Source organism: Stenella coeruleoalba, assembly GCF_951394435.1.
Source record: "Stenella coeruleoalba genome assembly, chromosome: 1".
Taxonomy (NCBI): Eukaryota; Metazoa; Chordata; class Mammalia; order Artiodactyla; family Delphinidae; genus Stenella; species Stenella coeruleoalba.
Window position 1 is genome coordinate 18,818,625 of NC_137169.1, and position 20,957 is coordinate 18,839,581.

The 20,957-nt window shown below is 45.6% G+C and overlaps 1 protein-coding gene across 7 annotated transcripts in view; it reads left to right on the top strand.

Moving 5' to 3' along the window:
* Positions 1-20,957, top strand: part of NIPAL3 (NIPA like domain containing 3) — a 53,805-nt gene that overhangs the window by 3,875 nt on the left and 28,973 nt on the right. For 2 of the 7 annotated variants that reach the window (XM_079933484.1, XM_079933490.1), the window contains exons 1-3: positions 188-280; positions 1,169-1,312; positions 3,338-3,670. In XM_079933484.1, coding sequence (XP_079789610.1) covers positions 3,578-3,670 — 93 coding nt within the window. In that variant the 5' untranslated portion in view covers positions 188-280; positions 1,169-1,312; positions 3,338-3,577. Of the gene's footprint in view, positions 1-187; positions 281-330; positions 379-551; positions 577-1,168; positions 1,313-3,337; positions 3,671-20,957 lie in introns of those variants that run through there. The other 5 variants (XM_079933487.1, XM_079933486.1, XM_079933489.1 and 2 more) reach the window with 4 other exon arrangements.

The window sequence follows — 20,957 nt, forward strand, 5'->3', positions numbered from 1 at the left end:
CCCCCTACGCTTCAAGCAAGCTTCTCGGCGGAGCCAATGCCGGAGGTCTGTCCCGCCCACCCCCTCCTCGCAGCCACTCGTCTGCACCAAATGCCTGCCAGCTTTTGACTGGCAGGCTGTCTGGCAAATCAAATCGCGGCCTTGAAAGCAAAACACTGCAGCACTCGGGCAGCTCTGGGTTGGGGAAGGAATCTGGGAGGCTGTGCCTCCGGGTTGCGCGAAGAGTCTAAGTCATTGCTCAGAAACCTCTGATAGGTGGGCCTTAGCGGAAACGCCGCCGGTGAGTAGTGATTAAGACTAAGGGCGGGGGAAGGGGGAAGGGGGACTTGAATTCACCCTTCGTTTCAGGAAAAGCGAATGCACTTGTGATCATCTACCGTAAATATCTTCCTTGTCATTTTGGGTCTCATTGCCTCAGAATGCCTTTTCCATTTTCGCATCGAGGAGAGGGGCATGGATTTGCCTTAGTAAAGGTGATGCCAGGCGTTACCAAATCAGGAAGTGAACTAGAGTAACTTCGCCTGAATTGTACCTATACACGCCGGCTTGGGCGATAGCAGACGGTGGAGTTATCAGGTGGATGAGAGAAGGCCTTCTTGATCCATGTTGGCCTCTGGCAGTTGTTTCCTGCGCATTGGGTGGGGACTTTAGCGTGTAACCCTTCAGTGAGCCAAAGCCCAGGAAAGGGAAAGCGCTTGGCCTGTAACTGGCACTCAGCAACCGGAAGCTGAATTTGCAGGTGTTGGGAAAGGGCGTGTTTGAGTTTTTCAGGCAGAGCCAAGACCCGACTCTTAGCAGCCACGAGCTACGTTTCTCTAGGCTGGGAAACCGTATTCTGTGGGTCGGTGAAGTAATTCATTGAGATGAGGGCTGGGGGATGGAGTGGAAGCCATCACCTAGTGAATTATCTTTCCTTTTTTGAGTCAGCGACCCTGTGCTCACTGGTGGCTGTGAGGGGCCTCAAAATTAAGGGGTGGCTGGCAGCACAGAGTTGGCTCCTTGCCTCTAGGGCATATGTTAGTCCTGGAAAAGTGCTTTGAAGTAAGGAAAAGAGAGTCGCTGGGCAAAGAATGTGTGCCTTATAAGGAAGGGCAACTTGCAGAGAGTTCCTCCAAGGCTTTTAGTCCCAACGGCTACCCAGCTGAGGGAGAGTTTTCTGTCTTTGCAGGCCATGATGCCTCAGAGGCCTGGGTTTCCTGAGGCAGAGAGGGAAGCTGCTTTTTCAAAGCGAATTAAATGAGAGTAACCACAGACGCTACAAAGGAGGGCAAAAACAGAAACCCACCTGGAGGAACCAGCTGATGCAAAAGAGGTTAGTTAGGGGCCTGGATTCCCATCAGCCTCTTGGCACATCCCTGAGGTCTCTCTGACGTGCTGTGGGCGGGGCTGGCTATACGGGCTGTATCTCTGGAGTCGTGGTTGGTTAGGCCTGAGTAATCCGTTCTCTTCTTGCCCGTGAAGCAGCCACGGTGCACCAGGTGCTTCACAGGCCTGTCTATAGCCAGTCAGCAGGTACGTATGGAGGTCACCGTGCCAGGCTTTGGGCTAGATCTCGGCAGGGAGCAACGGAGCAGGGGATTCAGCAAACTGCTTCCCAGAATTTGTGCTCCAGTGCCCCTTCACCTCCAGGCCGAAAGCCTCTAAGAGGGTCTCAGAGATCAAGGGAACCCTGGGCCACCCTTCCTTCTTAAGGCATAAAAGTAGAGTGAATAATAATTACGCTTTTCACAAGATTACAAACAAATATTCGTAGGGCTTTACAGTCAGGGAGGTCTGGTTATGGGATGTGAGTTACAAAGTTGTCTGATGAGTGTACTTCAGGTATATATATACTGAATATATAACCTCATCTAGAGGCAGAAGCAATCATTTAACTTTGAGGCCCTTTGACAAAGTGAGACCTGGGCTACATTGTCTAAGTGCTGCTCCTGTGCTAAGCCCTGCATCTGATGTCTCCTAGATACTGGACTCAGTGTTAGTCCTATAACATAAGACTGTGCTGTTCACACCAGGAACCAGAATTCCTGGGCCTAGGGCTAGATAACAGAAGGAACTGGAAGCTACAGGAAAGATAGGAGGCAGCTTTCTGACACCTTGAGGCACAGCAGAGACTTTGTTTCGCACGCAGTAAGCCCTCAAATATTCGTTGCTTGAGAGAAAGAAAGGTGTATTCATAGGCAAATTAAATAATTAGACCGATAATAAAATTAATACTAATAATAACTGACATTCATTGACCATTCACTGTGCACATATTTTATATGCATTATTTCACCAAATTCTCAAAACACATGGGCTTCGAATATCCATATTTCACAGCAGAGGAGACTGGCTGAAAAGTTAAATGACTTGGCCCAGGTAAAACAGGTAGCACATGGCGGATCAAAAGTAATTTAAAATATTTTTATATTAAAATAAACATAGGGCTTCCCTGGTGGGGCAGTGGTTGAGAGTCCACCTCCCGATGCAGGGGACACGGGTTCGTGCCCCGGTCCGGGAGGATCCCACATGCCGCAGAGCGGCTAGGCCCGTGAGCCAGGGCCGCTGAGCCTGCGCGTCCGGAGCCTGTGCTCCGCAACAGGAGAGGCCACAACAGTGAGAGGCCCACGTACCGCAAAAAAAATAAAATAAATAAACATAGACTTTGCAGTAGAATCCAAATTTGTATTTTTTTTTTTTTTTTTAAATATAAGAAGACGTCAAAGAAACCCTTAGCACTTGCAGAAGGTATTTTGGCCATGCTTCCTGTAACACTAAGGGCGTACTTCCTCTTTCTCTGTTTGGTAGAAAAGCTTGAGATGCCCTGAAAATATCAGTCCAATGAAGTTAATGGGAATTACCGTCATTGCTTGTTTTACTTGAGGCCACATTTTACCACTGTTCTACAGATGAGGCAACTGAGACTCCAGAGGCAAAATGATCTGGTCACTTAGGTCTTACCCCTCCTGGTCCAATGTTGTATCACCTGTGCTAGGCTGACCCTCAGAAGCAGGACAATTCTTCCATCTTCCATGGAGATAACTTTTCTTCTCATTCTTTCTTTCCTGCATCAGAATGTAGATGGTTCCTTTTTTATGGCAGTGGGATTTTTTTCTTTCTTTGGAGTCCTGGAGAAGTAGATGTAGGTAGTGTTCTACTTCTTATGTAGGGGAGCCTATAGAAAAGTAGCATTTAAATTAGGATATGATGGAAGGAAGGAAGCAAAGGAGGCGAGGGATGGGGTTTTTAAAGGGCCGGGAAAAGGCTTTGAGGCAGGTGAGCCATATCTTTATTTGAGATGATAATGTTTCAGTGTTTCCTTGTACATGCATTTTTAATGTTCTTCCCCACCCTCTAGAGCACCGCGAGAATCAGGAAACGCATCCCTGTCTGTGTGCCTGGGAAGAGACCTAGAAACTGGCACGTCTCTGAGGGAAGATGAGGAAAAGGCTGTAAATTGGCCAAAAGAGCCTTGAAGTACTTCTTCCGCGTGGGAAAGTGATGGCTGGTGGAAGGAGGCGAACCCCGCAAGGAAAGATGGCTTAGCAGCAGCTGCAGCTGCCAAACCAGGCCCGGTGGGATGTGCCCTTAGACCACCATGGACGGAGCCCACAGAGCAGCCCTGCAGCTGCAGCAGCTCCCGCCCGCGAGCAGTGCTGACCCTGTGAGTGAGGCTTCCTTCTCCTACAAGGCAAGAGCTTTTATTTTTTTGGTTTGGGAATTTTATATTTTTCTAACAAGAAAGTAACACGGGGCAGCATTGGCTAACAGATAGGTCCAGGGTCCGCGTGCCTATCGCTGGCAGAAACAGGCAGACCCTCCACGCGTACAAGAGAATGTGTAATCAAAAGAAATGTTCATTAAAATACATAAAAATAGGAAGGTAGAGAAATATTTTAAAAGGAATTCATTCCTTGATTTTTTTAAAAAATCACCTGCTCCATTACTCAGAGACAACCTTTGTTCATATTTCTGTGTATTTCCTTCCTGTCTTTTTCTGGTATTACAGATTGGGGATCAGATTGTACAGAGAGTTTTGTTTCTTGGTTGTTTCCCTTAACCTTATTTGTGGACTATTTCCCCACGTCATTGAGTAGTGATTGAAAGCATGCTTTCTGAATGATTGTGCAGTAATCTGTTGAGCTGCTGTATCAAAATTTGCTGGAAAGACCTCCTATTGTTGGATGTTTAGGTTGTTTCTAATCTGGGATGACTGTAAATGCTGCAGTGAACATCCCAGAGATCATGCCCCTTTGCTATCTCTAAGAATTGGATAGGGCTTCCCTGGTGGCGCAGTGGTTGAGAGTCCGCCTGCTGATGCAGAGGACACGGGTTCGTGTCCCGGTCCGGGAAGATCCCACATGCCGCGGAGCGGCTGGGCCCGTGAGCCCTGGCCGCTGAGCCTGCGCGTCCGGAGCCTGTGCTCCGCAATGGGAGAGGCCACAGCAGTGAGAGGCCCGCGTACTGCAAAAAAAAAAAAAAAAATTGGATAGCCCTGGAAGAGGCAGTCTCTCCCCAGCAAGCGAGCTCACAAATGCCAGTGCATCAAGAATACAGAAAATAAGAAAATATAGTTGATATAATTGCCCTTGTGGTGAATGGATGCCAAATGGACACAGAACACTCTCCCTCATGAGGCGTCTAGTAAGTTTCCATTTTAATCACAAATTTTATTCAGTTACTTATTACAGAAGTATCTTCAGAAAAGGTAAATAAGTCATAGTGACTCTACCAAAGAGCTTAAGAAGTGAGGTGGCAGATAGGCATGTGAACAAAGGGTGATGGGCTGACGGAAGTACCGGGGGAATAAACGGAAGAAGGCTAGGCTTCAAATCCCTACCTGTTCCTATCCAAGTGATTAGATGTAGGGCTTAGGTAACCCTCAGAGCTTCTCTTACGGGTAGGATGGTAGTAGCAACACCTCCCTCCATCCCTCATCCCTCCTCGGCTGCATGGATCAATGAGAAAGCACATAGCCCAGCGCTAGGCATGCAGGAGGGGCTTGACTCACCGCTTGACTCAGAAATGTCTCGTGGTTACAAACAGGAACAGATGAAGGTGCACAGAGCAGAGGAAGGAGTAGTTAATTCTGCCTGGGGGAAGGGGAAGGGGTTCTAAGGGGAAGCTGTCTCTTTCCTCTTTGATTTTAAGGCTATTTTGGTTGCAAGGAATAAAAATCCGTTTCAGAGACGCTGAAGGGAAAGGTAAAATTATTATAAGGCTACAGGGTAGCTCATGGAACCCAGGGGCAAGAAGGGCCGTGGGGCTTGAAAGGTGGTAGAACTCTTAATCACACGTTCAAGAGAGGGAGGATCTGATTGGCCCAGCTTGGGTCAGGTGTCTACATTCATCCAATCAGTAGTGGCTGGGGGTGGGGTCCTCCAGCAAACATGGTGTCTCCACACTGTGGGCTTGTGGCTGGGTGGGTTTTCCTGGAGGCATCTCCTACCTTTGGGGAAAACATTGAGAGGCCCCAAGTCCACGTTGATGGGGGATGGCTAGAAACAAGCAGTTTGCCCTGAGTTACAGCCCCACCCTCACCCTACCCAGCAGGGAATGGATTCTGGTTGTTGGGGGAAGGTGGTCTGTGAGACCAACAGGCTGAGCTGCCCGAGGGTCGGCATCCCTGCGGGTCTCTGACACTGGAGGCTCTGCTTCAGCCTGCAAGAGTCGGGCCTCACTTCTATGCAGCAAACAGGTCTCTCAACTGAGCACCTGCCATATACGTGCCTGTGCTGGGTGGGGCGGGAGCTATGTAGGTAATTGAGATATCTCCTCCCTGAAGGAGTCTAGAAGGGTGGCGGGGAAGCCATTTCCACAAGTATCTACCCTTTAGGACAGAATTTGGCACAAAAAGAGAGATTCAGCAGGGTGTTAAGAGCATGACCTTTGGAATCAGGGAGACCTGGCTTCCAGTTCCAGCTCTATCACTTTGTAGCATTATAACTTGGGGAAAGTCATGTAATTCCTCTGCACATCAGCATTAAGTTCATCCTATAGGGTAGTTATGAGGATGACCTGAATTTACAGAAAAGGAAACTGAAGCTGCCTGTACCATCTCCAGTTTTCTGCCTGTGGTAATCCTACCCACCCTTCCAGCTCCAGCTCAAATATCACCTTTTTCATGAAGCCTTTGTCAGTCTTCCTGGCAGGAAAATATAGGCCCTTTATCCACACTTTTATAGCCAATTCACAATTACTATGGTAATCATCATCATAATAATAGCAACTAACATTTGTTGTGTTTACTATAACAGGGACTGTGTTAATCCTCACAAAAGTCCCATAAGGTAAGTACTATTATATCCCCATTTTACAAATGAGGAAACTGGCACAGAGACGTTAATTAACTTTCGCAAGACCACACAGTCAATAGGTCATAAAACTGGAATTTGAAACAAGCCTGTGCTCTGCCAAAGCCCGTGGTTTTATCCACCACTTCCTCTTGCCTACATTGTGCTGGGCACTCTGCAACGCCCCTTCTCTCCCTGCTACTGGTTATTAAGTGTCGAAATAGCAGTCTTAGATAAGGTAATGCCTTACCTGCTGGAGAAGGTAAACGTCAGGGAGCTGGCCTGAAGCCAGGTCACGGGTGTAGCAGAGCCTATTAGCCAGCCTGCTGCCTCCCTTGTATTTGAATATGAGTAACCCTCAGAGCAAGCCAGAATGCAGTTTATACTTAACTGTTAGCATTTTAAGCCCAAGGGACTGAGAGTTCAGTTTAAATAGCAAGTGATGACAGTCTTGTCACTGCGGTATGTAAATAGATGCTGTTGTTGGCAGATGTAAAGCAGGCGCTGGAACAGGAGATCTGAGCTGAGGTTTCACTTGGATACCAGTATCCAAGGTTTCCTGCCTCTGCGACCTGTGGCTGCTTTTCTGCGAACAGTTTCTTTTCTTTCAGAGTTGTAACTGGTGAAAGATCAGTTCTCGGATCAGAGAATATCAGAGCCAGAAGGGTCCTTAGAGCTGTTGCTAATGCTAATGATGATGATACAAATAAAAATTGTAAAAATAATAATGGTAGCAGCTAGAATTGTTTTAATATTTATTACATGAGGGTTTACGGTCAGCTTCATTTTTCAGAGGGGAAGCTGAGGCTTCAGAGTGATTGCCCTGAAGTCACACAGCAGTGAGTGGCAGAGGCAGGACCCCAGCCCAGGTCTGCTGGTCTTCAAAATCTGTATCGGTTACCTGAAGCAGAGAGGGAAGTGACTTTGGGTCTGCTGCCCCCTTCCCTTGAGGGCTGGGTCTGTTGGAGCCATGGCTTGAACCTGCCCCTCAGTGGGAGCACCGGTGTTTCAGTCTGCACCTTTTCGTAAGGCACAGAGTCATTGATCCCAAGATCGAATCCCTGTCCTGGGTTAGCCGTCCACATGTACTTACGAGCACTTAACACTTTGAATAACTTTGGTGAAAACCCCCGGGTGGTTCCTCAGCCAAAAGCAGAGCATGCTGGGTCGAGAAGTCTCCCAGCAGAGTGTCCAGAGCTGGAGTTTCCCGTTGCTGTCCTCCTCCCTCCCTGCCAGTAGACCTGGACACCACCATTTCACAGTTTCCAGTGCTGAGGTTTGGAGGAGGGACTTAACGTCAGGAGCCCTGCTGCTTGTCGCCTCAACTCTGAATTGCCCTCCACCAGGCACTTGAGGGCGGCTGGTAGGTGTGTGTTCAAATTGTGTAACCCCTGGGCTGCTGGCAGCTTCCTTGCTTGACTTTAAATGCTCATAAAATTGAACCAACCACCACATCACAAGGGTTTGGGGCATAATTAGCATTGACGAAGCCCTTTGAAACCCTTGGATGAAAGGGCGTGAAGTTGTATTGCGCTGTTACTGTGTCTGTAGCCAGTCGTTATGAGTGGAGATTAATATGCTTGAGGTAAAGCCTTTTAAAAGAAACCTCAGCTTCCTGTGTCATTAGTGGGAATGTAGCCCTTACAAGGTGGGGATCTTTTTTTCTTTATCTTGCCACCTTTGAAGGACACCCCAGAGAATACAGTGGGACACAGATTCTCATCAGGAAACTGGAAGTCAGACCTAAGTTCTCCCATCCTCACCTTGGACAGGTTATTTAACTACTCTGAGTCTTCCTTCGTTCATCTCTAAACTCCTTCCAACTTGTGTGCTAAAAATAGGACTCATAGTAGTACCCACTTCATAGGGTTATTTGTGGCTCAAAGGTGATGCATAGAAAGGGCTTAGTGCCATGCCTGACATCTATATATATAGTACATGTGATATTATATATAAATGCTCCATAAATATTATTATGGTAACCTTTTAACCTTGTTTTTGTTTTTGTTTTTTTTTGTGGTACGTGGGTCTCTCACTATTGTGGCCTCTCCCATTGCGGAGCACAAGCTCCGGACACGCAGGCTCAGCGGCCATGGCTCACGGGCCCAGCCGCTCCGCGGCATGTGGGATCTTCCCGGACCGGGGCACGAACCCGTGTCGCCTGCATCGGCAGGCGGACTCTCAACCACTGCGCCACCAGGGAAGCCCTGTCAGGCGGATTCCTAACCACTGCACCACCAGGGAAACCCCCCAGCCCCATTTTAAAACCCTGACTTAAATGACTCCATTTTATGTCACATTTCACAGCACATTCTCCAGCAGCCTTGTGGATTCAGTCTCATCAGAGGACAGCTTGGTATCTCTGGGTAATAATAATGTAGTGGCCATCAGTTGTAGGTCGAACCAAAAGAAACTACCACTTTTGTAGGTCAAAACTGGTTGGATATTGGCAATTTTTATGGTTCACCCTAATTCTTATTTACTGAGTTAAGTGTTTCTTCCAAATGATCTCAAGAAGTTCATGTACCAGCTCTGACAGAGGGGCACCGTCATCCCAACTAGGAGAAGAGAGCGGAACCGAAGCTTAGTGAGGCAGATCTCAGCAGCCTGCCGACCCTGAACCTGTAGCTGTCCTCTGAGCAGCCCCTGCTCAGGTCTCCGTTTCTGCACAATTCCTGGGGCCTGTTTCCAGCTCTCCCCTGTCTCCCACTAAGGTGTTAAAGCAGCTTTGAAGTGTTTTTGGAGCAGCAACCGGAGTCTTTTTGTCTCCTACCTGCCGAAGGCAGTTCCTGCAAAATCACTGCCACTTAACACTTTGTAACAATTTACTCATTAGCGTAGGTAAACTGAGTTATTAGGCAGAGTGCCTGCCTGGCCCCAAGTTCTTTGCCTCCCATGAGGTTGAGGTCCTTGCTTTCAATCCTTAGGAACCACATGTAGTGAAGGGCTTCCTTTGAGGTCCTCAAACTTGCCCCTCTAAGGAAACACTGTGTATTTCCTCACACTTTCTTTTCATTGACATCTAAAACTTATGATTACAAGTTTAAATATTCACAAAGTATGTAATTCCTGACACATTTAAATTATTTTTTTTAAACTCTTACACGTACTTAACTAAAGCCCCCAGAATATAAAGACCATTGATCCCTACCATCAGACTTCTGAAAAGACTCTTCTTTAACAGTTGGAAAGTTTACATCATTCCTTTTCCTTCTTGAATTTCTATTTCCCTTCCATTTCCCCACAGAATTTTATCCCAAAATTGTGTCAGCTTAAAGAAAAACACACAACCTAAGAGTTGTGACTTAAGTTTTTTTCAGAGACCTTACTGAGGACTATAGCCTGGGAGACAGACGCTCAGTAGCTCTGAGGAAGCTGTTCTGAAGAGGTTGAGGGGGAAACCAGTTTATACGTATGTGATTTTTGGCTAGGAAATACATGCGGTAAAGTATACATCTTGGTAAAAGACTACTGCCGGTCACAGAGAACAGATATCTCAAGTTAATGATTTAGTGCTTTTTTTAATGTGTGGGAAGATGCAAGAATCTGGGTTCATTAAAATTCTTCCTGAGATGTGCATCTAACTATCTAAGGGGCCTGCTTGTCCAAGCACAGAGCATCCTGTCATTGTCTTAATTTCCGTTCAGAGTGTATTGTCGGTTATCGACTGCAACAAATTACAGCTTAATCCTTGCAGAATTGGGTGGTGAGCAAAAACGCTCTTGTTCTTCTTTGTTTATATGTATCTGTCTTTCAATACTTAAAATTTTTACGGACATCTATCATACTTCTCTACAAGAAAGAATGTAGAGTATGTAACCAAATTTCTTTTTTAAAATTTCCTTTGATATAAGGTTCATAGATAATGATTCGATACAGAATTTTTTATACAATTGAATAAAAGCAATTGATTAATGCAGTATAAATTTTTATCATCATTATTGAACAAAAATAACTTTGTATTAGAAAAATGTATCTGAAAAGATTTGGACTTGATTTTCAATATTCAAGGTAAATATTATTAATTGGTAGAATGAGATAGGGTTTAGCATCAATCCTGTAGCAAGCTTTGGTTTTTATGGCTAGAAGTGCTGAGTCTCTTCATGTACCCCGAATGGAAGAAGTATTGTTACAGCAGTATCACTGAATTCTTTCAACTCCTTCCAAGTTATGTGCTAAAAATCATGTAGTGATAAACTAGTTTTATTGACCTATCAGCTAACTGTATGATTAGGACCTCATTCATTTTTGTTCAAAGCAACGTACTAGACATACTTAATTTAGAACAGGTTTTGTTTTTGCTTTTACAGTTTCCATGAAGTTTACCAAAAAAGCATGATCAATTATGCCGGTCACTTTTTTCGCTTAGAGGCACATTGGGTTAATCTCATATATCCAGAAAGGATTGGGGAAATTGAAATATGATTAATTTTACTACACCTTTGCCCTTACTGTACTGTAATACATATATTTTAACTCTAGAATATAATGCAAATATTTACTATAAATATTTGTACATGTATTTATCCCTAGCTTGAATATATTTTTTATCAAAACTTACAACTGTAGGTATAACCTAATTAACAAAGCTAGTTTTTATTGTACAAACATCAGTTAAATCAGACTTTCTGATTTCAGAATATGTTAACAAGGGCCAAGTTATCCCATTCTGATATCTGTCATGGCTTACAGGAATACGTATGAGAGGGGGAGAGAAAACAGTTCCTAGAATGGGCATTTATCACTAAAGAAATCTCCCAGGAAACAAAATTTCAAAATTCCCCTGGGTTTCTTAGTGGTTTTACAATTTGGGGCAATGTACCAGAGTAAGATTCCACATGAGTGAAGGACAAGCCTTTCTTTGATAAAGTGGGAGGAAGCTACAGAGAAAAGTAAGGAAGGGAAACAATGGGAAGCTAGCAAAGGGCACAGGTGGAAATGAGGATATGGTGATTGAATCCCTTAAAACTGTCAGTATCAGCAAAACCTTTGTAGAAGAGAGTCTCTGGGCCCCCCAATCTGAAGGATATGGCCTTCTAGATCCTGCTACCCTGATTTCTCTTTTAGAAACAGTCCTAATGACATCACTCAGAGCCTCCCTATCATCTCCAAGCCCAAATCCAAACCCTTTGAAGTAGAGAAGCCCCCTCCCAATCTGACCAGCCCACCCCTAAGCCTTATCCCTGTGCACTCACGTTTCTTCTGTCTTCTGTGGACCCTCGCCCAGCTATATAGAAGCCCTCATTGGTCCTCAAGCTCTCACACACACATCCCCTTTTACCTCTCAGTGCCTTTGAGCCCACTTCCCCCTGGGTCTTACCCCTCCACATCACCTTCTTTCCATTCCGCAAAGGCACCGTGCTCATTCCCACCGTGGGGGCTTCCCACCCCACCCCCATCACTCTGCGTCTTCAGATCTCTCTCTGAAACCATTCTTCAAAGATGCCTCCCTGACTTCCCTTAATCCTGGGTCTCTCACACACTACATCAGGCATCTGTGCTTCTCCTAGGTAGCTCTAACTGAAGTGGGCTTAAAAATAGTCAGGTGTTTAATATATACTGCATGAGGACCGGGACAGCGCATGGCACGTTGGCAGTCAGTGCATGGCACACACTAGGCACTGAATAAGTGTCTGGAATGCTATTCTTCCCTCTTCTGTAAAGTGTCTGTATTCTGCACTAGCCTAGGAACCTTTGAGTCAAGAACCAATTCCCCAGCCCTTGATAATAGCTACTAATTATTGAATGCTTATCCTGTGTCAGGCACTGTTCTAGAGCTTTAAATATTCCATAGCTTGACATACTAGTTAAGAGCATAGGCTCTAATGTCAGACTCCCTGGGTTCCAGTCCTGCTTCATCCACTTACCAGCTACCTCATATCCTCTGTGCCTCAGCTTCCTCACTGTAAAATTAGATAATAATACTACCTACCTTATAGGGTTGTTATGAGGATTAAATGAGTTAATATATATGAAGTAATTGGAATAGTACTTGGCATGTAGTAAGTGCTCAATAAGTACTGTTGTTTGTCATTATTGCTGTCATGTTTATTTCTAATATTTACAACAAACCCAGTCTGTCAGTTTCCAAAGGCTGAGCTCTCTCTAGTAGAAGAGCTGGCCAGCCATGTAAAAGAACTCAGGCTGGGACTTCCCTGGTGCCGCAGTGGTTAAGAATCCGCCTACCAACGCAGGGGACGCGGGTTCGACCCCTGGTCCAGGAAGATCCCACATGCAGCAGAGCAACTAAGCCCATGCATCACAACTATTGAGCCTGTGCTCTGGAGCCCGCAAGCCACACTACTGAGCCCACGCACCTCAACTGCTGAGCCCATATGCTGCCACTACTGAAGCACATGCCCTCTAGGACCCGTGTGCCGCAACTACTGAGCCCGCGTGCTGCAACTACTGAGCCCGCGTGCTGCAACTACTGAAGCCTGCACGCCTAGAGCCCATGCTCCGCAACAAGAGAAGCCACTGCAATGAGAACCCCATGCACTGCAATGAAGAGTAGCCCCAGCTTCTCTTGTGGCCTCTCTTGTGGCGGGATGAAATGAGAAATTAATAACAGAAGGAAATTCACAGCAGCAAAGAGGGAAATTCACAAATATGTGAAAATTAACCCATGGTCAATGAAGAAATCACAAGGGAAATTAGAGACAAACTGATCCTAAAATTCTGTGGAAATGCCAAGGACTCCAACTAGCCAAAACAATCTTGGGAAAAGAAGAACAAAGTTGGAGGACTCATGCTTCTTGATTTCAAAAATTATTACAAAACTACAGTAATCAAAACAATGTGGTACTGGCATAAGGACAGACGTACAAATCAGTGGACTACAATACAGGGACCAGAAATAAACCCACACATCTGTGGTCAATTGATTATTGACAAGGGTGCTAAGACCACTCAATAGGGAAAGAATATACAGTCTTTTCAACAAATGATGCTGGGACAACTGGATATCTACATGTAAAAGGATGAAGTTGGACTCCTTCCTCATACCATGTAAAAAAAATTAATTCAAAATTAAAAAATTAATTCAAAGACCTAAATCTAAGAGCTAAAACTATAAAACTCTTGGAAAGAAACATAGGTACAAATTTTTGTGACCTTGGATTAGACAACAATTTTTTAAAATGATGACACCAAAAACCATACAAGAAACAAAAGAAAAAAATAGATAAATTAAACTTAATCAAAATTTAAAACTTTTGTTCATCAAAGCACACTGTCAAGAAAGTAAACTATAACCCTCAAAATAGGAGAAAATATTTGCAAATCGTATATCTGACAAGGGTTTAGTATCCAGACATATAAAGAAATCTTACAACTCAATAATAAAAAGACAACTCAATTTAAAAATAAGCAAAGTGGGCTTCCCTGGTGGCGCAGTGGTTGAGAGTCCGCCTGCTGATGCAGGGGACATGGGTTCGTGCCCTGGTCCGGAAAGATCCCACATGCCGCGGAGCGGCTGGGCCCGTGAGCCATGGCCGCTGAGCCTGCGCATCCAGAACCTGTGTTCCGCAATGGGAGAGGCCACAGCGGTGAGAGGCCCGCGTACCGCAAAAAAAACACAAAAATAAGCAAAGCGTTGCACAACATTGAAAATGTACTAAATGCCACTGAATTGTATACTTTAAGATGATTAATAGTCAACTCTATTATATGTGAATTTTTTTAAATAGACCAAGGATTTGAATAAACAGTTCTCCAAAGAAGATAAACAAATGGCCAATATATACCTAAAAAGATGCTCAACATCATTAGTCATTAGGGAAATGCAAATCAAAACCACAATTAGATACCACTTCACACTCTTTAGAATGGCTATCGTAATTTTTTTTTTTTTAAGGAAAATAACAAGTGTTGGCAATAATGTGGAGAAATGAGAACCCTTGATTGGTGGGAATGTAATTTGCTGTAGCCGCCATAGAAAACAGTTCGGCAGTTCCTCAAAAAGTTAAACACAGAGTTACTATATGACTGAGAAATCCCACTCCTAGTGGAATATACCCAGGAGAACTGAAAACATATGTTCATGCAAAAAGATGTACACAGATGTTCATAGCAACATTCATGATAGACAAAAAGTGGAAATAATTTACATGTAACTGATGAACAGATAAACAAAAAATGGTATATCCATATAATGGAATGTTATTTGGCCGCAATAAAGAATGAAGTACTGGTTCATGTGAACCAGTTCTTAAGGCTCCTATGAACCAGTTCTTAAGGTTCATATGAACCTTAAGAACATTATGCTAAGTGAAAGAAACCAGTCACAAAAGACCATATATTGTAGAGTTCCATTTATATGAAATGTCCAGAATAGGCAAGTACATAGAGACGGCGAGTAGACTAGTGGTTGCCAGGAAGTGAGGGGAGGGGAAGCAGGGAATGAATGCTAGTGGGTTTGGGGCTCCTTTGAGGAATGACAGAAGTGTTCTGCATTTAGATATCGGTACGGCACAACTTGATGAAATCTGGACGTTTTCAAGGTTATGTGGCAGCTCCGGAAATCAGATCCACACCCGGCCTCCTGTTTGTTGTTGCTGCTTGTTGTGGTTTCTTATTGTTTGCTTGTTTAGTGGTTTTTCTCAACTCTTTTTGTAAAGTCTGTGTTTTCTGTTGTGTGTGGCCTATCCAAGTCTGTGTCTGTTAGCTCGGTGGTCAGTTTTGTTTTGATAGTTTTGTTAAATACCTAGAGCCAAAAAGAGGAAAAAAGAAAAAAGAAAAAAACCTCTCCCAGTCTTTGCAGACTGGCTCTGTGCTGGGGCACTACTCCATCGTTTACCAGTCTATTTACAGCTCTGCCTTCACTTTTACTTGCTGCTCTGCCCAGCCTGAAGGCCACCTGAGGTGAAGGCTTAGCATCTTCTCAAGTGTTTTTGGAGCACGCATCCAGCCCTGGGTATATGAATAGTCTTGATTCCCCAGGATACACCGGAGCTTTTAAAAGCCCTCTCTCTCTCCACCCCGCACCCCTGTATCTTCTTTCCCAGCTCTTCCTGCTCAGGCTTTTCCTTCTGTGTACTGTGCATCCCAGTGCTGTCCCTCGCCTCAGGATGCTGCAGCCAACACTTATGACTTTAAATTCTTTCAGCAAAAGCATCCCGGAAGCTGCCCCCGCCCCCCAGCCCTGGTACTGCTCCAAGTCAGGCAAAATAAAGGCAAGCCCTTGTGCTGTTCCTTCAGGGAGCTGCCAGACAGGTTGGAATCCACAACCTCAATTTTTTTTTTAATTTTAATTTTATATTGGAGTATAGTTGATTAACAATGTTTTGTTAGTTTCAAGTGTACAGCAAAGTGAATCAGTTATACATATACAGGTACCTATTCTTTTTTTTTTTTTTTTGCGGTACGTGGGCCTCTCACTGTTGTGGCCTCTCCCGTTGCGGAGCACAGGCTCCGGACACGCAGGCTCAGCGGCCATGGCTCACGGGCCAAGCCGCTCCACGGCATGTGGGATCCTCCCGGACCGGGGTACGAACCCGTGTCCCCTGCATCAGCAGGCGGACTCTCAACCACTGCGCCACCAGGGAAGCCCCACAACCACAATTATTTTTTAAAAATAAGGTCCTTATTGCTCCCTCTGCCCTCATGACTGCCATAGGTCTGGAGTGTAAGGGATGGTTGGCAAGCAATTTAAAATGCCACATTGCTTTCTGACCATAAGGCAACTGCTTCTTTCTTCACCAAGGCTTCCTCTTCTTATTATAAGTTTTTAATTAGACTCCAGAGTTCTAGAAAAGTTGATTCAGACAGTGTTTGCCAGTTCATTCATTGTTTTACTGGAGGGATGGATCCCTGGAGTTCTTCTCTATTCCACCGTTTTCAATGGCATCACTTATAACATTGTGAAGATACTAAAAAAAAAACACTGAAGGGAACACTTTAAAAACGTCAAAATGCTGACTTTTATGATTTTTGAATTTGTCTCAATGAAAAAGGTAGTGACACATTAAAGAAAGATATTCTGAGTTCATAGAATGGCCTTAAAGAGCATTTAGAACCAGGCATTAAGATGGGAAGACATTAAAATACCTTAACTGAGCAAAAAAGGGGGGAGATGACCAAGCAGTAGAGTGATCCGTACTCAGATCAGATGGACGATCAAAGCCGCCCACTAGTAAATGTCTGGAATAGAGTCACATCTTGAGTCCCAGCCAAAAATTGCTGGATCATTAAGCAACGTTGGTCCACTGAGAAAGCACGTCAGTTAGCTATTGCCGGGTAACAAACCACCTGAAAACCTAAGTAGCTAAAAACAACAACCATTTTACTGCTCACAATTCTATGAGTCAGGAGTCTGGACAGGATCTAAAAGAATTGAAATCAAGATCTCGAAGAGATAGTGGTACTCTGTTGTTAATTGCAGCACGATCAACAGTGGTCAAGGTGTGGAAACAACCTAGATGTCCATTGATAAATGAAGAAAGAAAATGTGGTATATACTACAATGGAGTATTACCCAGCCTACAATGGAGTATTACCCAGCCTTAAAAAAGAAGGAAATCCTGGAACATGCCACCACATGGGTGAACCTTGAGGACATTACGCTAAGTGAAATAAGTGCTAGACTGAATGTGCCTCGCCTCCCCCCCCACCCCAAATTCATGTATTGAAGTCATAATCCCCAATGTGATGGTATTTGGAGATGCGGACTTCGAGGGGTAATTAGGTTGTGACGGTGGACCTCATACATGGGATTAGTGCCATTATAAGAGAGAGACAGAGCTCTCTTTCTGTACCATGTAAGGACACAGCACGAAGGTGTCCATCTGCAGACCAGGAAGAGTCTCTCACCAGGAAAAGAATCAGCCAGCGCCTTAATCTTAGACTTCTCAGCCCCCAGAACTGTGAGAAATGAAAGTCTGTTGTTAGCATCCCTATAGCATCCCAAATTGACTAAGGCAGTCATCCAGTCACGGAAGGACAGATACTGCATGGTTCCACTTACATGGGGTATCTTAAATAGTCAAACTCATAGAATCAGAGAGTAGGATGGCAGTTGCCAGGGGCTGGCAGGGAGGGTGACAGTAAGGAGTTGCTAATCATTGGGCGTAAAGTCACAGTTATGTCAGAGGAATAAGTTCTAAGATCTGCTGTACAACATTGTCCAGCAGTTAAAAATACTGTATTGCACACTAAAAATTTATTAAGAGGGTATATCTTATGTTAAGTGTTTATGCCACAGTAAAATTTTTTTTAAAAAGAAAGAATTCGAGCAGAGCTCAGCAGTGGTGGCCTTTGCATCTTTGCTTGGCTGGGGCTGGAGCTGGAGAATCCAAGAGGTCCTCACTCATGTCTGGAACCTCAGCTGGGATGGGTTAAATCAGCTGGAGTGGGCTGAGGTGGCTGTGCCTCTCTCTCCTCTTGGTGTTGACTGGGCCCACTCATATATCTGTTTGGCCCTCCACATGACCTCTCTCTCTTTTGGGGGACAGGCTGGGCTTTTTTACATGTGCCTGGGTTCCCCTCCGAACAAAAGCAGAACCTGTAAGGCCTGAGCTCGGAAATCCCAGAACTTCACTTCTCTCTCATTCTGTCGACCAAAGCAAGTCACAGGCCAACCCAGGTTCAAGTGATGGGGAAAAGACCCCACCTCTTGAGGGGAGTCATAGCGCATGCATACAGGGATGGGAGGAATCGTTGGCAGCTGTCACTGCAGTTTACTACAAATGATAACCCCAAGTTCAGGACAATATAATTGTGAAAGTCTAGTGGGAAGAATCTTGCCTCTCCACCAGGCCTCCTCTGATACCACCACAGTGGGGAGGAGAAGGGGTGCTTCGTGACTGCCAGGTGGGGCAGAGGTCTAGTCTCCCTGTGGTCTCTACTGACGCTGGGGGGAGGGGGGTACCGCCTCATCGCTGGCCTCAGCTGCCCACTTGGCTTTCTCTGATAGTCCCAGCAGGGGCGTTGGGTTGCTTTGTTACAGCCTCCAAAGGGTGGAAATCTAAGCTCCCTACTTGGCTTATGCTGGCAGGGGCAGGGTGGAGCCTTTTTTTTTTTTTCCGGCAGTGTTTGGAGCACATCAGTTATTGTCTAAAAGCCTTCTGCCTGGCCTGGCTGCTCCTTTCCTTATTCTCCGACCAGAGTGCAGGCTTTTCTTGGGGCTTTTTTGGGTCACACCTGTTGCTATTTCCAAGTTGCCAGTTTCTTCAGCTCCAAGTCTGGATACATGAGGCAGAAAGAAAACTCAAGGAACTCCCTACCATGTGGTTCCTCAGATCTCAAGCTCCTTAGCCTGTCCGCCTTGTTCTGTCCACCTTTCAGTCTTCTTATGTTTGTTTTATATATAATGTCCAGGGTTTTTAGTTGTGCGTAGCAGGAAGCATAGGAAAAAGAATGTCTACTCCGTCTTACTGGAAGCAGAAGTCTTTTAAAGTTAAAGTTGTCAGAGAATTTTATTGTATGTGAGCAGCTGAAGTATTTAAGAGAATTTCAGTTTCCTTATATTCATAAGTGCAGTTTGTTAGACTTATAAGAAAAACTTAGTTCGTTGTTAAGGTTTTGTTTCCAAAGAACCAGATCAGGAATCTATTATTTTAATAACATATATACTTTTTTAAAAAAACAAAGTAAATGCACATAGCCTTTTTTGTCCATAAAAGCTACCCCGTTTTTGTCTATAAAACTGAGGGGGGGACACATACTTACTAGGAGTTGGACTAATAATAATAAACATATTCCCAAACTCTGTTCTGTGAAGCCTTGACTCTATTAGGCTCTTTGGTTGCAAGTAACAGAAACTAGCTCGTTAGCAAAAAAGATTGTGGGGCTGCTTCCGGAAAAGAAGGAAGAGCTGGAGAAGCCAGCTTCAGAAGGTCAGGAACCAGGAAGGCTCCAGGGGTCTGACTTGGCTAAACCTCACCTCGGGCAGGAGTGAACCAGCCTTTTTCCGCCTTTGTGTTTCTCAGTCCAGGATTTGGACCCCAGAAAGAGAGCTTCTGACCTGCCTGGCTTGGATCAAGCGTGGGTCACAGGCCCATCCTTGTCTAGGAGAGGAGACTGGAGCCCTTTGAATGACAGTCCCAACAGGAGTATCCAATGAGGAGGCAGGGGGGAGGCAGGGAGTCCTCCACAGCACAATCGGGGTGCTGTTACCAGAAGGAAAGGAAAGTGATTAAAATGTCAGGCTGGTGAGAATCGCAGAGGTACTACAGATGCCAGTGGATGGACTCTAAGCTAAGAGCTCTAGAGCCAAATGGGTTTGGGAAACCTGAGCTAGATAAGGAGAAACTGCCTCTGAGAGCCTCTACTGGGCCACTGCACTGGATGGAGGATACAGCGTTTTGCAAACTTATCTAACCACATGATGCCTTTTGCCTTGGAACCCCATTGACGTATCTAGGAACCCTGGCCTGATTGGCCTCCAGTGACCCTTTTAGCTCTGAGATTCTGTGATCCTGCAGGAAGGACATGGCTTCTGTTTAACTGAAAAGAAACCAAAAAGCATGAAACAGTGGAGATGGAGAAGGACCGAGCCAGTGCAGCTCAGGCTGAGAGCCGTATTGGGAAGCAGTGGAAGCCAGCTCCTTTGGGTCCCAGGAGATGCCGCCAATAACCTCCAGTTAATGAGCTATTTTATGTGAAATGAATTGGTCGGCTTCTTGTCTGGCATGATCATCACTTGGTTTCTCTGAGCAGTCTGGCTGTGACCAAAAGCTTGGGTCAGGGCCGGAGGGGCCCTTAGCAGTCGTCTGGGCCAGCACTTAGGTCATCCAGAGAGGACACACAAGCCTGGTGAGGGGAAAGGGACTTGTCTGAGGCCATGTAGTGACGTGGTAGCAGAGCTGGGACCAGATCCCAGGTCTCTGGGCACCCAGCTCAGCATCTTTCCTTTATGCTGCAGCACTGCACCTTGAGGGGGAGAAGTCGGGGACAGCCACGGTGGTTTCCATCAGCAGGCCTCCTCTGCCCTCCTCCCGCCCTATCCCACAGTGACTGCCCCTTCTCTGGGGAGGCCCCCTCAGCTCTATGGGCCCTCAGCACTCTGGGAGAGGGAAGGAAAGAGGGGGGCAGGAGGCGGGATAGAGGGTTGACTTTATCCCCCTTACTGCTTGCTGATTATCTGTCCTTCCAGAGGGATTGAAGGACTGCGTTTGTCTTTTTTTTTTTTTTTTAATTAATTTTTACTGGACTGAGTTTGTCTTGATGTTCACTGCTGGTTCACTTGGGCCTGGCCCAGGCCTTGAAGAACATGCAGATTTCACAAGGGAGGGCACCAGTGGTAGGAGACTCTTTTTTTTTTTGCAATACGTGGGCCTCTCACTGTTGGGGCCTCTCCCGTTGCGGAGCACAGGCTCTGGACGCGCAGGCTCAGCAGCCATGGCTCACGGGCCCAGCCGCTCCGTGGCATGTGGGATCTTCCCGGACCGGGGCACGAACCCGTGTCCCCTGCATCGGCAGGCAGACTGTCAACCACTGCGCCGCCAGGGAAGCCCAGGAGGCGACTCTTGAGCAAAGGAGGAGTTGGGAAAGCCCATGCTGGGAAGAGAGGATTCCTATTTGGTTAAAATGATGCATTCCTTTGGTGTTTAGCAGGATAATGCTGGAGGGTGTGTTGAGCACATAACACAGTGTGCTTTAAATGCTGGGCCATGTACGCTTTGACCCAGCAGTCCCACTTCTAAGAATTTATCCCAAGGGATTAATCTTCATAAATGCACAAAAATG